The sequence below is a fragment of the Lynx canadensis genome, chromosome F1 (genome assembly GCF_007474595.2).
Source record: "Lynx canadensis isolate LIC74 chromosome F1, mLynCan4.pri.v2, whole genome shotgun sequence".
In the NCBI taxonomy this organism is placed as follows: domain Eukaryota; kingdom Metazoa; phylum Chordata; class Mammalia; order Carnivora; family Felidae; genus Lynx; species Lynx canadensis.
Genome location: NC_044319.2, coordinates 4,377,825 through 4,398,622, shown reverse-complemented (window position 1 = coordinate 4,398,622; position 20,798 = coordinate 4,377,825). Strand labels below are relative to the sequence as shown.

The 20,798-nt window shown below is 44.6% G+C and overlaps 1 protein-coding gene across 1 annotated transcript in view; it reads left to right on the top strand.

The window, feature by feature from the left end:
• KIF26B (kinesin family member 26B) overlaps positions 1-20,798 on the top strand; it is a 457,099-nt gene that overhangs the window by 379,441 nt on the left and 56,860 nt on the right. Inside the window, 1 exon segment of the mRNA XM_032591791.1 lies at positions 10,647-10,806. Within this exon segment, the coding sequence (XP_032447682.1) occupies positions 10,647-10,806 (160 nt within the window).

Sequence of the window (20,798 nt, the reverse complement as noted above, 5' to 3'; positions counted from 1 at the left end):
CTGGGGAGCGAGGGGAGGAAAAGGAGATGATCCAGAAGCTGGGGTGATGTGCCGAGGGAGAGGGGGCCGGGGCAAAAAGGGAGCCCGTCACTTCTACTGTCTCGGGAGCTGGCTGAGGCCAGCACGATGCAGGATGAAGGGCCCAGGTCTTGAAGGTGTGAGTCCTAGCTGTGCCGCTGACCGTACGATCGCGGCACGTTTCCTTTTTCAAAACATAACGAAACAGCTTTAATGAGATATGCTTGAAATATAGGAACGGGCACACACTTGGTCAGCTGTGTCATATGTATATACCCAGGAAACCAGCAGTACAGTCAAGACAATGAACATATCCCTCACCCTCAAGAGGTTCCTTGGGACCCTTTGCAATCACCCCGTCCAGCGTCTCTCCTTCCGCCTCCCCACGCTCAGGCAACCACAGAGCGACTTCAGCTCTTACCCTTTGCCCTGCATTTCCTAGAGTTTTATACCCATGAAATCCTATCTCACAGTCTGCACTCTCTTGAGCGGCGTCTTTCATGTAGCGTAATTGTTTTGAAACTCGGTCACTTTGTCACATGTATGAGTAGTGCCTTTATTCTTTTTCCTAAGTAGCAGTCCATTGTCCACATAGTCCCCTGCTGATGGCCATGAGTGCTGGTTCACGTTTGGGGCTACTACAAATCAAAGTACTGGGGACACTCTTGTGCAGATCTTGGTATGGACACATGTGTCCTTTTCTTGTAGGGAAATCCCTAGAGCGGAATGGCTGGACCATATGGTAGATGTACGTATCCTTTTTTTAAGGAGCTGCCGAAGTGTTTCCCGAAGTGATTGTACCATTTTATATCCCCACCAACTCCTCCAGATCCTCACCCACCCTTAGGGTGGTCAGTCTTTTTAATTTTAGCCTATTTATATAATAGGCATACAGTAGTATCTCACCTTTCTTAGTCTGCATTTCGCTAATGACCAGCGGTGCTTGGCATCTTTTCATGGGCCCATTTGGCACTCGTACATGTTCTTTGATGAAATGTCTTGTGCCCGCTTTGAAATCGTTTTTGTCTTATAATTAAGTTTTGAGAGTGTTTAATATGATCTGGATACAAGGCCTTTCTCAGATACACGTTTTTCAAATATTTTCTACCAGTCTGTGGCTTACTTTTTCATTCTCTTGACCATGTATTTGGAAGAGCAGAAATAGTCAGTTTTGGTGAATGAAGGTCCAGCTTCTCTGTGTGTTCTCTTATAAATCATGTTTTTGGTATCGTATCTAAGAAGAAATCTTTGCCTAACCCAAGACCAGGAAGGTTTCATATTATGCTTTCTTCTAGAAGTTTTATAATTTTACATTTTGTGTTTAGGCCTTAGATTCATTTTTTTTAATAAAATTGTGCAATGTATGGATTAAAGGGTTTTTTTGCAAATATGTGCGTGTGTGTGTGTATGTACATACTCATAGAAGGCAGTATCTTCATTTTGATAAAAATGTTTCTGAAAAACCTGCTAACATCATACCGGTAAAAGACATGCATATATAAATATAAATATAAATATAAATATAAATATAAATATAAATATAAATATAAATAAATATATGTGTGTGTGTGTGTGTATATATATATATATATATATATATATATATATGTCTCCCTCAAACATTAAAACAAGAAATAGAGTGGACATTCTTATCTTGTTCCTGATCTTAGAAGACATTTGATCTTTTACCATTAAGTATGATGTTAGCAGATTTGCTCAGAAACTCTTTTTTTTATATATATATATATATATATATGAAATTTATTGACAAATTGGTTTCCATACAACACCCAGTGCTCATCCCAAAAGGTGCCCTCCTCAATACCCATCACCCACCCTCCCCTCCCTCCCACCCCCCATCAACCCTCAGTTTGTTCTCAGTTTTTAACAGTCTCTTATGCTTTGGCTCTCTCCCACTCTAACCTCTTTTTTTTTTTTTTCCTTCCCCTCCCCCATGGGTTCCTGTTAAGTTTCTCAGGATCCACATAAGAGTGAAACCATATGGTATCTGTCTTTCTCTGTATGGCTTATTTCACTTAGCATTACACTCTCCAGTTCCATCCACCTTGCTACAAAGGGCCATATTTCATTCTTTCTCATTGCCACGTAGTACTCCATTGTGTATATAAACCACAATTTCTTTATCCATTCATCAGTTGATGGACATTTAGGCTCTTTCCATAATTTGGCTATTGTTGAGAGTGCTGCTATGAACATTGGGGTACAAGTGCCCCTATGCATCAGTACTCCTGTATCCCTTGGGTAAATTCCTAGCAGTGCTATTGCTGGGTCATAGGGTAGGTCTATTTTTAATTTTCTGAGGAACCTCCACACTGCTTTCCAGAGCGGCTGCACCAATTTGCATTCCCACCAACAGTGCAAGAGGGTTCCCGTTTCTCCACATCCTCTCCAGCATCTATAGTCTCCTGATTTGTTCATTTTGGCCACTCTGACTGGCGTGAGGTGGTACCTGAGTGTGGTTTTGATTTGTATTTCCCTGATAAGGAGCGACGCTGAACATCTTTTCATGTGCCTGTTGGCCATCTGGATGTCTTCTTTAGAGAAGTGTCTATTCATGTTTTCTGCCCATTTCTTCACTGGGTTATTTGTTTTTCGGGTGTGGAGTTTGGTGAGCTCTTTATAGATTTTAGATACTAGCCCTTTGTCCGATATGTCATTTGCAAATATCTTTTCCCATTCCGTTGGTTGCCTTTTAGTTTTGTTGGTTGTTTCCTTTGCTGTGCAGAAGCTTTTTATCTTCATAAGGTCCCAGTAATTCACTTTTGCTTTTAATTCCCTTGCCTTTGGGGATGTGTCGCGTAAGAGATTGCTACGGCTGAGGTCAGAGAGGTCTTTTCCTGCTTTCTCCTCTAAGGTTTTGATGGTTTCCTGTCTCACATTTAGGTCCTTTATCCATTTTGAGTTTATTTTTGTAAATGGTGTGAGAAAGTGGTCTAGTTTCAACCTTCTGCATGTTGCTGTCCAGTTCTCCCAGCACCATTGGTTAAAGAGGCTGTCTTTTTTCCATTGGATGTTCTTTCCTGCTTTGTCAAAGATGAGTTGGCCATACGTTTGTGGGTCTAGTTCTGGGGTTTCTATTCTATTCCATTGGTCTGTGTGTCTGTTTTTGTGCCAATACCATGCTGTCTTGATGATGACAGCTTTGTAGTAGAGGCTAAAGTCTGGGATTGTGATGCCTCCTGCTTTGGTCTTCTTCTTCAAAATTCCTTTGGCTATTCGGGGCCTTTTGTGATTCCATATGAATTTTAGGATTGCTTGTTCTAGTTTTGAGAAGAATGCTGGTGCAATTTGGATTGGGATTGCATTGAATGTGTAGATAGCTTTGGGTAGTATTGACATTTTGACAATATTTATTTTTCCAATCCATGAGCAGGGAATGTCTTTCCATTTCTTTAAATCTTCTTCAATTACCTTCATAAGCTTTCTATAGTTTTCAGCATACAGATCCTTTACATCTTTGGTTAGATTTATTCCTAGGTATTTTATGCTTCTTGGTGCAATTGTGAATGGGATCAGTTTCTTTATTTGTCTTTCTGTTGCTTCATTGTTAGTGTATAAGAATGCAACTGATTTCTGTACATTGATTTTGTATCCTGCAACTTTGCTGAATTCATGTATCAGTTCTAGCTCAGAAACTCTTTATCAAACTAAAGATACTGCCTTCTATTTATAATTTGCTCAGAACTGTTATCAGGGATGGATGTTGAATTTTGTTAAACGTTTTTCCTGCATCTACTGAGTGAATCATGTAGGGTTTTTTTTTTTTTTTTTAGTTTGTTAATGTGGTGCAATATGTGTGTGTGTGTGTGTGTGTGTGTGTGTGTGTATAAATTTCCAGTACCATTTGTTATAAAAACTGCTTTTTCCCTACTAAATTACCTTTGTTAGAAATTATTTGTCCATATTTGTGTGGATCTGTTTTGGGACTCTCTACGTACTGTTCCATTGATCTGTTCATCTATCTTTATACCAATACCACAGTGTCTTGATTTATGGTGGCTTTATAATAAGTCTTGAAATCAGATACTGCACTATTAGCCTTCCAATTTTGTATTTATTCTTAAAAGTTGTTTTGGCCAGGGGCGCCTGGGTGGCTCAGTCGGTTAAGTGCCCAACTTTGGCTCAGGTCATGATCTCACCGCTTGTGAATTTGAGCCCCGTGTCAGGCTCTGTGCTGACAGCTCGGAGCCTGGAGTCTGCTTCCGATTCTGTGTCTCCCTCTCTCTCTTCCCCTCCCCTGTTCACACTCTGTCTCTTTATCTCTCTCAGAAACAAATAGACATTAAAAAAAAGTTGTTTGGCTATTCTAGGTCCTTTGCCTCTCCATATACATTTTAGAGTCAGCTCCTAAATTGACTCTGTAGAATCACCTTGTACCAAAAACGCCTGTTGGGATTTTGATTGGGATCACACTGAATCTATAGATCCATTTCTAGAGAATAACTTCTTAACAATACTGAGTCTTCCGATTCATGAACACAGCTTATTAGGTCTTCATTCATTACTCTCAGCAATGTCCTGTGGTTTTCAGCGTACAGATCTTCCCTTTGTCCATTTTATGCATAAGTATTTCATACTTTTATCCCATCGTGAGTGGGATTTTACAGTTTTAGTCTCTAGTAGACTATCTAGAAACAAAGTTGATTTTTGTCTGTTGATCTTGTATCCTGCAACTTGGCTAAACTCTATCAGTTCGAGTTGCTTTTTTGTGGATCCCGTTAGACTTTCTACACAGATGATCATGTAATCTGCAAATAAAGACAATTTGACTTCTTGCTTTCCAATCTGGACCCTTTCTCTGTTTTCTTGACGTTACTGGCTACAACTCCCAGCACGACATTGAATAGAAATGGTGAGAATGGAGGGGCACCTGGGGGGGCTCAGTTGGTTAAGCATCCGACTCAGGCTCGGGTCATGATCTCACGGTTAGTGAATCCGAGCCCCGCGTCGGTCTCTGTGCTGACAGCTCAGAGCCTGGAGCCTGCTTCGGATTCTGTGTCTCCCCTCTTTCTGCCCCTCCCCCCCTCATATAAATAAACATTAAAGAAAATTTTAAGAAATGGTGACAATAGACATTCTTGTCTTGTTCCTGGTCTCAGAAGGCATTTGATCTTTTACCATTAAGTATGATGTTAGCAGTAGATTTGTTCAGAAACTCTTTATCAAACTAAAGATACTGCCTTCTATTTATAATTTGCTAAGAATTGTTATCAGGAATGGATGTTGAATTTTGTGAAATATTTTTCCTGCATCTACTGAGTGAATCATATAGTTTTTTTTTAGTTTGTTAATATGGTGAATTATATTGATAGGTTAAATTTTTTTTTGTTAACCAACCTGCATTTCTGGGATAAATCCCACTTACTCATGGTATAAAATCCTTTGTATATGTTTATAGATACAATTTCTTAATGTGGTTCTCTAATTTGTTCAGAAATTTTGTGTCCATGTTCGGGAGGGATATTGGTCGTTAGTTTTCTGTCCTTGTAATTTCTTTGTCTGTTTTGGTATCAGGATAATCCCTGCCTCATAGAGTAAGTTGGGAATATTCTCTCCTGTTTAATTTTCAGGAAGACGTTGTGTGGAATTGGTATAGCCTTTTCCATTCTGCTACTTTATCATTTCTTAAGTGTTTGGTTGGATTCACAAGTGCAGCCATTTGGCCTGGAGTTTTCCCTGTGAAGGGTTGTTAACCAGAGATCCTGTTTCTTTTTTTTTTTTAATTTTTTTTTCAACGTTTATTTATTTTTGGGACAGAGAGAGACAGAGCATGAACGGGGGAGGGGCAGAGAGAGAGGGAGACACAGAATCGGAAACAGGCTCCAGGCTCTGAGCCATCAACCCAGAGCCTGACGCGGGGCTCGAACTCCCGGACCGCGAGATCGTGACCTGGCTGAAGTCGGACGCTTAACCGACTGCGCCACCCAGGCGCCCCGAGATCCTGTTTCTTTAATGGACACAGATCTGTCATCTTTTACTTCTTGAATGAAAGTACTTTCGTTACTTTCTATCATTCGAGATATTTGCCTGTTCTTCAATTGTCTAATTGACTGATGTGATGTTTCCTTATTATCCTTTTGATATCTGTAGAAACTGTAGCAAGGCCACATCTCCCATTCTCGACATTAGTAGTTTGTGCCTTCTCTCTGCCTTTCCTATCAGTCATTCTTAGAGATTTATTGAAGAACCAACTTTTGGCTTCATGGGTTTTCTCTATTGTTTTTCCTTTTCTATTCCATTGATTTCTGCTTTTATGTTCCTTATTTCCTTTCTGTTATTTATTAGTTAATTTGCTCTTTTTTTTTTCTTATTTCTTAAGGTGGAAGCTGAGATCGTTGATTTGAGACCTCTGTTGTCTTCTAATCTAGGCATTTAATGCTATAAGTTTCCTCCTCTGTCCTTCTTCAGGGATTTCACAAACCTGGATATGTTGTGTTTCATTTTCATTCACTTAAAAACACTTTCTAGTTTCCATCTTGAGTTTTTCTTTGACCATGGGTTATTTGGAGCTTTATCGTGCAGGTTCAAAATATTTGGGAATTTTCCAGATAATCTTTCTGTATGGACTTCTAAGTTAATGCCATTGTGTCAGAGAACATACTTTGACGTGAATCCTTTAACATTTATTTAGACTTGGCTTCTGGACCAGAATATGGTCTATCTCAGGAGACGTTTTGTATGTATTTCAAAAGAATATCATTCTCCCATTGCTGGGCTGAGTGTTCTATAAATGTCAAGTACAACAAGCTGGTTGGCAGTGTTGTTCAAGTTTTCCTTGTCCTTACTGGTTTTCTGTCTACTTGTTGTATCGATTATTGAGAGAGAGTTATTTGAAACCTACACCTGTAATTATGGGCTCGCTTATTCTTGTAGTTGTCTCAGATTTTGCTTCATGTATTTGAACTTCTGTTATTGAATGCATAAATATTTTTGATTGTTAGAACCTCTTGCTCAATCGTCCTTTTCATGAAATGTTCCTGTTTGCTCGTCTTCACATTTTTCGTCTTAAGTTTCTTTCATTTAACATCGATAGAACCACTTTAGCTCTCTTACGGCCACTGTTTGTGTGGTATAGCCTTTCCCACTTAACGCTTGTAATGGATTTTTTCTTTATATTTGAAGTGCGTTTCTCATAGGCGGCATATAGTTAGGGCTCGCTTATTTATCCAGTCTGGCATTTTCTTCCTTTCAAATCGGAGTATTCAGACTGTTTACGTTTAATGTGACTATTGACGTGGTTTGATCCAGATTATCATTTTCCTATAGATTTTCTATTCAACTTGTCTGTTCTTCTTTTTCCTTGACTTTTTTACCTGCCTTTTTTGGACTTACAGAGTATTTTTAATAATTTTACTTTGTAGGGGCACCTGGGAGGCTCAGTCAGTTAAGCGTCCGACTTCAGCTCAGGTCACGATCTCACAGTCCATGAGTTCGAGCCCCGCGTCGGACTCTGGGCTGATGGCTCAGAGCCTGGACCCTGCTTCCAATTCTGTGTCTCCCTCTCTCTCTGCCCCTCCCCCATTCATGCTCTGTCTCTCTCTGTCTCAAAAATAAATAAATGTTAAAAAAAAAATAATTTTACTTTGTATCCTCTGGCTTATTAGCTATAATTACTCACTATTTCCTGATTGCCCTAGGGTTTATAGTATACACCTTTAAGTCATTACAGTCTTCTTCCACGTGATCTTATAGCACTTCCTGTATGTAATAAGAACCCTACAGTACGGCCCTTGTGTATTTCCTCACTTCTAAACTCTGTGCTATTGCCAAACTTTTAAATTTTGCACATGTTCTCACCCACTCATTACACTGTCATTATTTTTGCTTTAGCAGGTCAATTACCTGTCAGAGAGATTTAAATAGGGAAAAATGTATATTTATTGGTCAAGTTATCGTTTCATTTCCACAGCTCTTCATTTTGTGGGTTTGCTTTTGGTGATTTTTTTTTTTTTTTTGAGAGAGAGAGAGAGAGAGAGAGCACGCATGAGCTAGGAAGGGACAGGAGAAGGGAGAGAGGATCTCAGGCAGGCTCCATGCTCAGTGCAGACCCTGACGCAGGGCTCGGTCCCACGACCATGAGATCATGACTTGAGCCAAAGTCAAGAGTCTGATCCCCACTGACTGAGCCACTTAGGCGCTGCCCCTCTTTCAGCTTTTTTAAGCCCGGAAAAGCCTTCATGTCCCTTTTATCTTGGGATGAGACTTTCGTTGGACGTATAATTTCAGGGTGACAGTTTCCAGCACTTTAGAAATGTTGCTGCACAGTCTTCTCACCTGTACGATTTCCAACAAGAAATTTGCCATCGTCCTTGTCTTTGGTCCTTTATATATAATCTGCTTTCCTCCCCTGACTGTTTTTTAAGGTTTTTCTCCTTATCACCGGTTTTAAGCAGTTTGATTATGATGCACCTCAGTATAGTTTTCTTCATGTGTCTTGTGACTGGGGCTCATGGAGCTTCTTGGATCTGTGGGTTTATAGTTTTCATCAAATTTGGGGAGGTTTTGGCCATTATTTCTTAAAATATTTTACCTGTGCCCCCTTCTGTGTCTTCTCCTTTGGAGACTCCAATGATATACCTATTAGGACACTTAAAATTGTCCTACAGCTCTTTTTTCTAAGATTTTGTTTTTATTTTTAAATTTTCTCTCTGTTTCATTTCAGAGAGTTTCAGTTACTTTATCTTCAAATCTATAAGTCCTTCTGTAATGTCTCATCTGCCATTTAATTCAGTGTATTTTTCAGCTCACACATTGTAGTTTTCAACTCCGCACAGATGCAGTTTATGTCTTGTTTAATATATCCCACATCTCTACTCAACTTTTTAAACAGTTGAAACCCTGCCATAACTGTTTTGATGTCCTTCACTGTCAATTCTAATGTCTCTACCAGTCGGTTCTTCTTGGTTTCAATTATTCCTTCATTATGAGTCTCATTTTCTTGCTCCGTTGCATGCCTGCTTATTTTTGATAGATTCTGGACATTTTGCATTTTGTAAATGTCCTTAAGCATCGTTTTGGGATGTAGTTATTTGTAAACAGGTAGACCCTTTCTGGTCTTGCTTTTAAGATTTGGTACGTGGGACCTGGTTACTGCTTATCGGGGGCTAAGCGTTCCCCACTAGTGAAGTGAGACTCTCCTGGGTCCCCCACCTGGGGCCTGTGATTCTTGAGGCTTCCGGTCTGGCTGTTGGGAACAGGCACTATTCCTGGCCTCGTGTGAGTGCCATGTGCTATTCCCTCCAATCTTTTCAGGTGGTTAGCTCTCCAGCCACGCGGTTCCCTCACATGCCTGTGCTGACCAGTACTCAGTTCGGTATTTGAGGGAGGACCCCTGCAGACCCCAAGTTCCCTTCTCTCCAGTACTCTGTGCTTCCAGCAGTTGCCACATTGGTCTCCCTGGACTCTCGCTCCTTCTCCTTGATGGAGGTAGTCTACCACATTCCGCCCGAGTACCCTGTCCCTGGGGCACAGCCTGGAAACACTCTCAAGGCAGTAAGCTGGGACACAGGTAGTGCTCCCTTGTTTGTTTCCCTCCTCCCAGGGATCACTGGCCTTTACTGCCTGATGTCTGGTGTCTTACAAACAGTTGTGTTATACATTTTGTTTGTTTTTATGTAAGGCGATCAGTCTGGTCCCTGTTACTTCACCTATGCCAGAAGCAATGAGCAAGTTGCTTAACTTCTCTGAACTTCTGCTTTCTCACTTATATATATACACATATAATATAATATAATAAAATATAATATAATATAATATAATATATATTATGTTTATTTATAGCTTACTTATTTCTTTTCAGAGAGAGAGAGGGCAAGCGAGCATGAGCGGGGTAGGAGGAGAGAGAGAGGAAGAGAGAATTACAAGCTCCGCACTGACATAGCACAGAGCCCAATGCGGGGCTCGAACTCAAGAACCTGTGAGATCATGACCTGAGACGACATTAAGAGTCAGACGCTTAACTGGCTGAGACATCCAGGCGCCCCTTTCTCATCTACATTTTAAAAAGGACAAGAGTCTTTAGCGTATGGTTTTGGTGTGGGAACTGAATGAGACCGATGTTTGTATAGCACCCAGCACTTGGCAGATACTCAGGAAATACTGGGGTCTCTCCCTGTCTCTGTGCCTTGTTGTTACTTCTTCCTGATTTAACCCCGGATTATCAGCACAATTCCTGGCTGAGCTTTAGGTCAGGGTCTTCATGCTGATCAACCAAAGCACGTGATCACTCCTGGGCTATTTAGATGCGATTCGGTCAGTTTCAGAGCTCTGCTATCCAGAGGACATGTAGGTGAAACCTTATTGTCTCGTCTTACTGGACGTTCGCCTTCTCTGAAATCTCCAATGCAACCTACCGGAATTATTCACTTGTCACAGGAGGAATGTCAGTAGGTTTTAGGTCAGCGATGTGTGGCGGGCAGAATTTAAGAGGACCACGCTATTTGCAACCTAGCTGGATTTTGTTGGGGTTTCCTGCTAAGTTGCGGACATCGACCTGTTGCTTCTCCTTTTCTTTTTCCCTCTGAGTTCCCAAAGAGCTCTGGCGCTTACCAGACGAGTGTTTGCCAGACAGAACCTAACCACTTTTCTCTTCTCTTGTCTCGTGTCAGTGTCTGGAGGCCGCAGCCGCCTGCACCTCATTGATCTCGGCAGCTGTGTGAAAGCTCTTAGCAAGAATCGGGAAGGAGGATCAGGGCTATGCCTCTCGCTGTCTGCGCTGGGCAACGTCATCCTGGCTCTTGTCAACGGCAGCAAACACATCCCTTACAAGTAAGTGACCTTCTGCTGGATGAATGGAATGGGGTCAGCATGGTGCCAGGGCTGGGTGTGGGACTCTTGGTCCAGTGACCTCTCGGGAGAGGCACACTACAGCCCGACCGTCTCGGTGGACCACATTGTCAGCTCAGTGCCCAAACCAGCCTTTGCTAACAAGTGCGTATCACGTCATCTTCCAAATTCAGAAGCTGTGAAAATACTTAAATTACTCTAATCCTGACAATCAAGTCAGATAATCGGGAACTGTCTGAGTTGGGGTCTCTGATCACAATGGCCATGGCTAGATTGTGGCCACCATCACACAGATGCCTCATAGTGATGAAAGCAAAGGGCAGAAGATTGAACTACCCTTCCCTTCGGAGTAGGGCTATCATATCTAACCAATAACAATACAGGATTCCCAGGAAAATTTGAATTTGAGATAAAAAACAAATAATTTTTTAGTGTAAGTGTGCCCCCCCCCCCCAGTAATGCATGCAAAGCCTGTATTTTTATCTGGTAGCCCTACGTAGGAGAGCTCCTAAAGCTTGGGGAATTGCCACCCACCTCCCATGCAAATGTTGGCTCCACTTCCAAGATCCTTTCCCTCTTCCCATTATGCTCCACGAGGAGGAAATTAGAGCCTCTCCTATGTCTGGAATAGCCAAAGACTGGCCATGTCCTCTGTGCCCATATATGATCCAACCCTGGAGCTACCTGTCACCACTGTCACCCAATTCAGCTTTGCCCTTGGACAACATGGCGATGGTGGTGGGCGCTCTCTGCCTGTTCGGGCCCCCGCCAGGGTCCAGCTGCTTCTCTCACTGCCGTCTGAACCTTCACTCACCATAAACTGATGGTTCTAGATGAATTCTTACCTGCGTCACAAGGATACGAGCCTCAGAATGGTATGCGTGTGAAAGTTTTTTTGTAAAATTGAGAACGCTGTGGCCAATAATTAACGACAATCATCTGGTTGAGCCTACCCTCATCTACTTAATGGAAATAACGCCTACAGAGTTGCCATGAGGATTAAGCAAATGTATGTGAATCATTTTTTTTTTTTAATCTGTAAAATCATGCGTAATGTAAGTCACTGTTGTGTGGGAGCAAAAAGGTAAGTCAGGCCATTTGTTTGACAACGAGTGAGATTCGGGATGAGTCCTCGTGTCTTCCTTCTTCTCTGCCCTAAAGTGATGTCGGCACCATGATTTAATTCTGCACCTGGGGGACCATTCGTAGACTGACTTTAGGAGTTTAAGTAGCAGGTATAATCCAATCTGTCTCAACTCCTGAAATTTGGAAACCTGGTGGGATAAACCCAGAAATGGTTTTAGTGGCCCTTGTGAGGACCATTTTCCCTGAGAAAAAAATTTCAAGTTGAAGGTTTATAAAGTTTCATTTGGTGTCACTTCCACAGTTGAATAAACTTGACTTGTAATGACAAGAAAAGAAAGAGTGGGGACACCTGGGTGGCTCAGTCAGTTAAGCATCCAACTTTGGCTCAGGTCATGATCTCACGGTTCACCAGTTCGAGCCCCGCGTCGGGTTCTGTGCTGACATCTCAGAGCCTGGAGCCTGCTTTGGATTCTGGGTCTCTCTCTCTCTGCCCCTTCCCACTCATTCTCTGTCTCTCTCTCTCAAAAATAAATAAATATTAAAAAAAAAAAAAAGATGGGGCACCTGGGTGGCTCAGTCGGTTAAGCGTCCAGCTTTGGCTCAGGTCATGATCTTGCGGTCTGTGGGTTCGAGCCCCGCGTCCCGCTCTGTGCTGACACCTGGAGCCTGCTTCAGATTCTGCGTCTCCTCGCTCTGCCCCTCCCCCAGTTGCACTGTCTCTAACAGTAAATAAACATTTAAAAGAATTTTTTAAAAAAAGAAAGAAGGCAGGAAGGAAGGGATGGACGGAGGGAGAGAAAAGGGTAAAAAGAAAGGTCTGGACTGGTACTATCAGTGTTGCAGACCTGAGAAAGAAAGGGTGGGTACTGGCCTCAGTTGCCTTCCCTGTCCACACAAAGGGAAACATGTCTATTAAGGTGATAATAGATCATGATGTAAGTAAAATCCAAAACACCATCTTATGCGGTCACTGATTACATATTTAACTTCTGTATCTCTCACGTCGTTTCTGTCGAGTCACATGCTTTTAGGATTTCAGTAAATATTTGTTGAATCAGTGAGTGTAAGCAGGGAAATCACTTCTACTTCAGATAAAGTAACTTCCCGTTGGTTAAAGTTAATTCTATTGTAAACATGTAGGGAAACATCAAGGATTGTGTTTATTAATCGCTCAAGGGCACTTGTTCAATTAAACGTAAGGTAACACGGGGCAGTCTCCATGACCAGCCGCCTGCCCCCTTGGGAGGGCTGACAGAGTATGAAACCTCCACCCCCTTCCCTGCAGACATGTGTCTGCTTCAGTTCCCGTTTTCTTCCTTCCATGCTAGCTGTGTGGGAGTGATGATTACGTTGTTTGGGCGTCTGAAGTAAGCACAGACTCAACATAAATTCAGTGTCTGCTCGAGACCTAGAGTGGTCCCACCGTGGGGACCCTCCTGGAGATGGGGTGCTGGGAAACGTGGTGGCCGAGCCGTCAGGCCAGCTCCATCCTTCCCAAAACCCTCATCTGCCCGTGACTTGTCCCACCCAGTCCTACCATCCCCCTACTCCTTCAGGGCCATCTTAGAGTAAGAGCCTAAAAAGACCCTTGCTGTAAAAGTGTCTCTGTCTCAGCCACAGCACACGTTCAGTATATGGCATCTGCAAATCACATTTGCAAGGCGATTCATCAACCAGAAACTATCCTTTTTCAAGGTACGGGAAAAGAAGGCAAAGATTTACTCAGATCTCCCAGCCAGTCGGGGGGGGGGGGCCGACTGCGTCACTTTTTAGGGCTCAGGGACCTTGGTTCTGAGCCCAAGCCGCCCATCCGTCCTCTCCCCCAGCCTCATCAGGCTCTGTAATATATTAGCTGCCTTTGCTCCGCACAGCATGGGGCGCTCAGCACAGCGGGAGGGCCCAGATTTCCTTTATCAATTCAGTCAAGGCTCTAAAGCCACATTCTGCAGCATTTTGTTAGCATACTAAACACCTTTCTGCAGTCAGCCTCATCTTTGCGAGAGAGGGAGGGAGGGGAGGTTGTCTGCCCTTCTGGTTTTCTCTCTTTCTTGCTCACAGCAAAAAGCAGAAACCCAAACTCCGCATTCGGCACCCGTCTGCAACACACGCACAGCAACCCGGTACCTCGTCGTTTGTCACCCTAGACAACTCTACGCTTGGAACCTGCATTACTTGTGTTTGCTTCTGGGAAATTAACCGGAATGTGCACAGTGGGGATATAGCCTGTCCTCGTTTGTTGTCATCCCTGTATCAGATGATTTGTCATGTGAGCGAGCTGGAATGTGAGTTTGGATGCATTACCCATCCCAGGCGCTCCCGTGGGCACCTTAGGTGTGCCCCGGATGGTTTTGACTTTGCAAATGATATTGCCTTTGTAGATGTCAGAACGGCGCACAGCGGGTTCCCAGCCTCAGCCGTTAACACGGCACAGGCCTGCTGGCCACCCCAAGTGCTATAAATCAACCCTAAGTGGTGACGCCATTCAGAAAAGCATGCAGGGAAGGCAGGGAGAGGCCAGCAGCTCCAGACCCCTATTCAGTTCTGCACAGATTACTCCCTAACTTTGGGGGACTCTCGTCTCAGGAAATCTGTTGTAGTCTGAGCATTTTGACGATGCATTTGCAAGCTTTCTCCCCATGTTCGTTACAGCTGTCTTAGGCACCAAGGTCATAGGGGTCTTCCCATTTGGTAGATGAGAAAACATAGGCAGAGGCGTTGAAACGAATTCCCGTGCCAAAAGCCAATATTACAGACACACGCCTCTGGATTTGGCCCCCAGAAGGGCGACCACACAGATCTGTGGATCTGTCAGTGTGAACTTGGCTTTGGCTAAAGCGTTATATGTCCCAGCTGATCTGTAGGGCCAGTCTTTCCAGAGACTTGGAAATTCTTTTTTTTTTTAATTCTTTTTAAATGTTTGTTTATTTTTGAGAGTGAGAGAGACAGAGCGTGAGCAGGGGAGGGGCAGAGAGAGAGGGAGACACAGAATCCGAAGCAGCTCTAGGCTCCGAGCTGTCAGCACAGAGCCCGATGCGGGGCTCGAACTTGTGAACTGTGAGATCACAGCCTGAACCGAATTCAGATGCTTAACCTACTGAGCCACCCAGGTGCTCCGAGACTTGGGAATTCTGACCACCACCCAGTGTCTCAAAATAGAATTTTTGGTCCCTTTTAGATGTGGTCCTGTGAGGGGTACAAACCCTTAGGAAGCTTACCCGCCACACAGCTCTGCTTCAAGCCCTGAAGCGTCCACCTTCATCCTCAATCGTTACCCCGTTTGGAGAAGTAATTATGTAATAGGCCGAATGTCTATTTGTGTCTTAGCCAACAAGATGCTTGTGCTGTGTTTCCAGACACGAGGTGTTTTTTATTTCTTGGTTTCCATTCAATACAAGAGGTCACGGAACATCTTCTAGTGATGCCCGATGCCTTTCTTCAACGGGTTTGGCCTGTGGTTCAGGCCAAGACTTCCTCCTGGTTTCACCGCATCGCTCACCGACGCGTCTAGGGCTCAGGCATCACCAAGCCTCCCCCTTCTCTGTGGTAAAGCTGCTGGGAGAGGCGGGAGGAGCCTGAGGCAGGCGTTATCAGCTTCCGACTGCAAGGACCGCAGGGGCCTCCAATCCACACAAGCAGTAAGGAGCCCGCCATCAGGGTCTGGAATGGGAGCACTTTTCCTCAAAGGCCCCGGTAAGGTCAGGAACCAAGGTCATTACTCAGAACATGCCAGCGTTTGAGCAGTTCATTCAGGCCAATGAGCAGCCCTTGGAAGCTTACATTCAAGTCAGTCAGTGACTTGTGGAGAAATGACGTTTTGTACACAGAGGCAGCTTTTCCAAAATGCCCACACCTCTTTGCTGAAATTCATAAGGCCTTTCCAGGACATGCATCCCAGACGGAGATGCTTTGAGAGAGATTTCCTCCGAGTAGCCGTTTAGAGGGTCTCCACTTGCCCCAAACTGGAGACCCACTCGGTGTCTGGGAGGGGGAAGGGGCCGTGGATTGAGATTAGTACAATACTATTTCCCCTGGTGACCCAGGAGACGAAAATTTGTTCGAATGGATATTATTTACGCTTAATATACAACTAAATAGATATTTTCCAGGAAAAAATGCAAAGGAATATAGCAATGCTCGACATTTGCTGAAGATCGCACTTAACGGAAACTCTGTAAGAATCTTTGCGCACGCGCATGTGTGAGGTGTAAGAGACACATGCATATTTAGCAACCTTTAGAAGTACATTAATGCTGTATTATCTCCTCCTGATTTACAGGGAGAACATCAATTTAGAACTATTTGCACAAACTCCGGGTACTGGTTTATAGCATTCCCTGTTTAGAAATAAAATAACCAAAGTGTCGGGTTGCCAGGCAACCATGGCAATGATAATTCTTAGTATTGCCGCTTCAAAAATATTCATTTTTATACATTTTAACGACTGTTAGGATGCAGAGAAAGTGAGTTCAGAAAATCACCGGGACACAGAGGCGCGCCCCCCCACCCCTGTCCCTTTATGAGATTTTCAGCCTTCTTTCTTTTGTTCTTCCTCCTAGCTCCATCTACGTCCCTGGCCAGTGGTGTCTTCATATTTAATTATGAACATTTCCAGAGATTGATACCCTCTTCTTAAGAGTTTCGGCAGCAGCCGCCAGTAAATGAGGTTAATGACCTCCAGGTTGTTCCAGAACCACACAAATCACTCAGGGAGAAATGAGACTGTCTGGGAATCGGGGTCGCAAGCCCCGGGTTCAGGCATGGGTCCCTTCTCCTCTGGTTAGGCACGCAAATTCTGCGTGTCCTGCTTTTTGTCCTCCAGGGGGCCACTTTTGGCCCCCTCACGGAGCCTCAGGGATCTAGGCCGCCGACTCAGTCGCCATCTCTAAGCAGCAAGGCCACAGTCTACTTTTTCTTTGTCAACCGTGGTTCATCCCCGCAGGATAATAGGCCATGTGGTTGGAGGGCTGGGTAGAAATTAGGAGATGACTTCATTTCCCTCTTGGCTTTTCAAGAAGTTTCCTTCCTTTCTGAGATTACTAACGAAACTCTCTTCCCTCCAGATTCTGAACCAGCTGGCAAATACGTACAAGAGTATGATTGGGAGTTAGACCCTCTGTGCTGAATCTTAGCATAGGGCAGGGGGGGCTTCTGTCCCTCCATGAGCCAGACACCCAGACTCACGAATGGGCAGAATCAGGTCAGCAGGGCGGTCACTTACCTGGGCAGCCACGTGACTCAAGTGCAGGAGGGAGCGCGTGACTTGCAGAGAGGGAGACGGACAGACAGACAGCGTTGGGGTTGTTCCTGCCCAGGGTCACATTTACCAGGCTCACCAGCCAGACCCCTTGCCTGCCGTGGGAAGAAGCGGATAAGAGGAATGTGGGAACGTTTTCCTCGATCTTTCCAAGGGGACAGAGGTTCCTAATTTGTGGACTTGCTGGGTCATAGGGAGAAGAAGAGAATAGTTTCCAATACCTATCTTCTGATTTTCCAGCAACATCCCAGGTAGCTAGCGCGGTGCACGGATGAGCTCTGACTGAGGCTCGTTTCATGCCGTGAGCATAATGACAGTTCACAGTCATTGTCTTACTGTACATCAGGAACTGCTCCAAAGGCCTGATGGGCGTTTAATTCTGCCGACAGCCTTATGACATGGATGCTATTGCGGTCACACTGCTATTGCAGATGGGGAAGCTGAGACAAGAGGGGTGAGTTAACTTGTCCGTGTTGACGCGGCCGGTAGGTGACAGACTGTTTCACTGCCCCCCAGTGAATCACCACTTCCTAACACAGTGTCCACGGTGCTGTGCCGCTGCGTCGGTAACTGCTGGAATCACAGATGAGGTAAGACAGTGGATCTGTTGCAGAGCTCAGGCGTGTGTCATGGGTTGGAAGTAAGGACGTAGTTCCAGGGGGTGGGACCAGCTGTTAAGTGCAGGGTCCGTCTCCAGGCCTCTGCTTGGCCGGGATGGCTAAGCCGGGGCTGGCTGACTTCAGGAGACCCGTGGCGGTGGGGAGAGGGGAATAGGGAGGGTAGGGAAGGGAAGCCAGGCCACTGAACCAAAATCAGAACTACCAGATAAGAATGTTGGAATGAATGAGACCCTCATCACTCAGAAGCCGTGTGCAGGAGCCGGGCCAGAAGAGAGCAGGGCTCAACTTGACCTCCTCAAATGGCCGTCAGTGGAACCCGACGGTCTAAACCCTGTATTCTGATCTCTGCAGAATCTCACCAGGCTTTTTCCTTTCTTAATTTCTTCAGTCTTGCTCGTGTAAGAGCCTGTTGGTGGAGCCTTTTCACATGTCCATTAATGGGAAAAGCTGCGGATTCTGTGATGCTCTCTTAGGCTGCAGGACCCCTGGGACCCCCATGCAGCCCTCCCGCCTTATTGGGTGGGCTCCAGCATGAGAAGAATGACCGTGTCCCATGCTGGGGGCGGCCTGCTGACAAGACAGAACTTCTGGCCCTCTCTAGTTTCTAGGAGGTGCACAGAGGCATCTCTGAGTCGGAAGATTCCTGTCAGAATAGGAGAGGTTATCACCCGGCCTGTGTCTTCAAGTTTTGCCCGGGACAAGAAAGGCAAGGAAAGAGTAGGCTGGAAGTGACAGTGACGGTAAGCTGTCACGGCACGAGATAATGAGCTTTCTGAAACACCAGGCTAATAATAACGGCTTTGGGGATTTCCACAGTTGGCGGCTGAGGGAGTCAGTCTATCAACCGGAATTTGAGAAGTTTCTTCAGACTCGACTCCCTAAGAAATATGCAGTCAAGTACTTGTGGTTTCTAAGAGATGGTCTACAACATGGGCTGGGGAGCCGAGGCAGAGCTGAGACAGGGGAACCCCTGGTGCGGGTCTCCTTCACCCACTCCCCTGCCCTCGGGCCCCCTCCCCCACCTCTGGCGGCCACCGACCTGTTCTCTGTACCCGAGTTCAGATTTTTAAAGTCCACGTGTAATTAAGATCAGACAGTATTGGCCTTTCTGCGTCTGGCTTCTTTTGCTTCGTATAACACCCTTGAGGCACATCCATGCTGTCACTGGTGACAGGACGTAACTTTTTAATGGCCGAATAATATTCCACCGTGCGCCTATGTGTGTGTGATCTTCATCCGTGGGTAGACACTGGGCACTGTCTTCTCTTCCTTGATTCTCAAGGGCCAAATGGATTGTAAGTACCTCTTGTTAACATGGAGAGCTCGTGAATTTATTCAACAAGACTCTGGGTGCCTAGTAGGTAGATAGGGTTGCTGCCTGATCCATTGAATTAAGGAAGTGAATGGCTGTACCTCAATGGTAGACTTTCCTCAATGGGTTCACAGAGCCTGCAGGTGCATGGAGAGGTTGGGGTCAGATGTTGCTGTGCCCTCAGTTGTATCTGTGTTATACCCCACTCACCAGGGTGTAAGTCAGATATTTAAAGATACAAACCTTTCATATAACATAGCCTTTAAATATAAGCCAAGTACTTTTGGTTCTCAGCCAGAGACCATGATGTGTTCCAACACTGAAGCAAAACGTGACCATATGGGATTTCGTGAGAGAAGGGTTTTCTTCCAAAGAGATTTTCAAGACTAAGGCTGATGATCTAACTTTCACCTTACACTTTCGATCCCAAGTGACCCATAGAGTTTAACTCCATTAATCATGGAACTCAGTGCTGTTTTGATCAGTAAGGTGGATTCTGATCTCTTCCAAGAGGACCTGGCTAGCGGTTTTCAGGGACTGATTTTATCGTAAGTGGGATAGAGGCCACCACGCATAGAGGAAAGAATATGAAGAATACATCGCAGAATATCTGGAAGTTCTTTTATCCACTTGGTCCTTCACTCCATTCATTGAAAAATATTTATTGGACCCCTACAATATGCAGGGCACTAGGGATATAACAGAAGAACACAGATGATCTCCACTCTTGGACGATTTATAGTCTAGCGGAGATACAGACGTGGACTGCCAGGTCTGACACCTGATGGTACGTGGGCACCGGTGCTCAACCACCACCGAATCAGAAGGATGGTAGAAAAGGCTGTGTGGGCAGACGTGGTGACTCGGAAACCCTCTGCTCATCCCCAGCCTTGTTTCATTCTCTTACACGTCAGATTTGTCAAGTTTTCCGCTGCCCATCCTTTAGACGCCTGAGCCACTCACAGCTCCCCTGTCCTTCACCGCCATGGTGTCGTATCTCCTGACACAAAGCATGATAAACGGCTGAGCCAAACGCAAGACTCCGAATCTGCCGCTAATTGTTACCTTTAATGATAACTAATCATCTTACCACCAGTCATGCTGCTCGCGGGAGAAAACAGCTCAAGTGTGTTTGTATGGGGGGGGGGGCTCCAGGTTTATTCGGGGCCAGTGCACAGAGCACTGCAGATGCCCTTGTACACCCGGAGGGTGCCGTGATCACTCAAGGATGGCCAGATTTAGGCACAATTAGGCATTAGAAGGGATGGGGCATACAAATGAGTTGAGGCTTAATTCATTAAGAAACTGTCTTGAACGTTAATAGAGCTTCAATCAGAGTATCCAACCATAAATTCTCACCTGTTCCACAGCCAAACAGGTTCAGGCTCGACTGAGCATTAATAGATTTTTTTTTTTTTGGTCCATGCAAATGAGGTGATAATTCAGTTCATGTGTAATTGAACAATTTTCAAATAGTTATGTTCATGGAGCAGGTTAAGTTGTATCAAACTGTCTAACGTACCAGTGAGTCTTTAACTAAAACAGAGCTGAGTTTCGTTTTGATATACTAAAGAGAGACCTGGAGAAAGAGAGATGGTTCTAGTAAATTTGTTAATAGTTTGAAGGATAGTCGACTTTAAAAGGCTTTACAATATTCAGTCCTGTTCAGTGACCTCCTGCACTCAGGACCCATGGAGGTTGT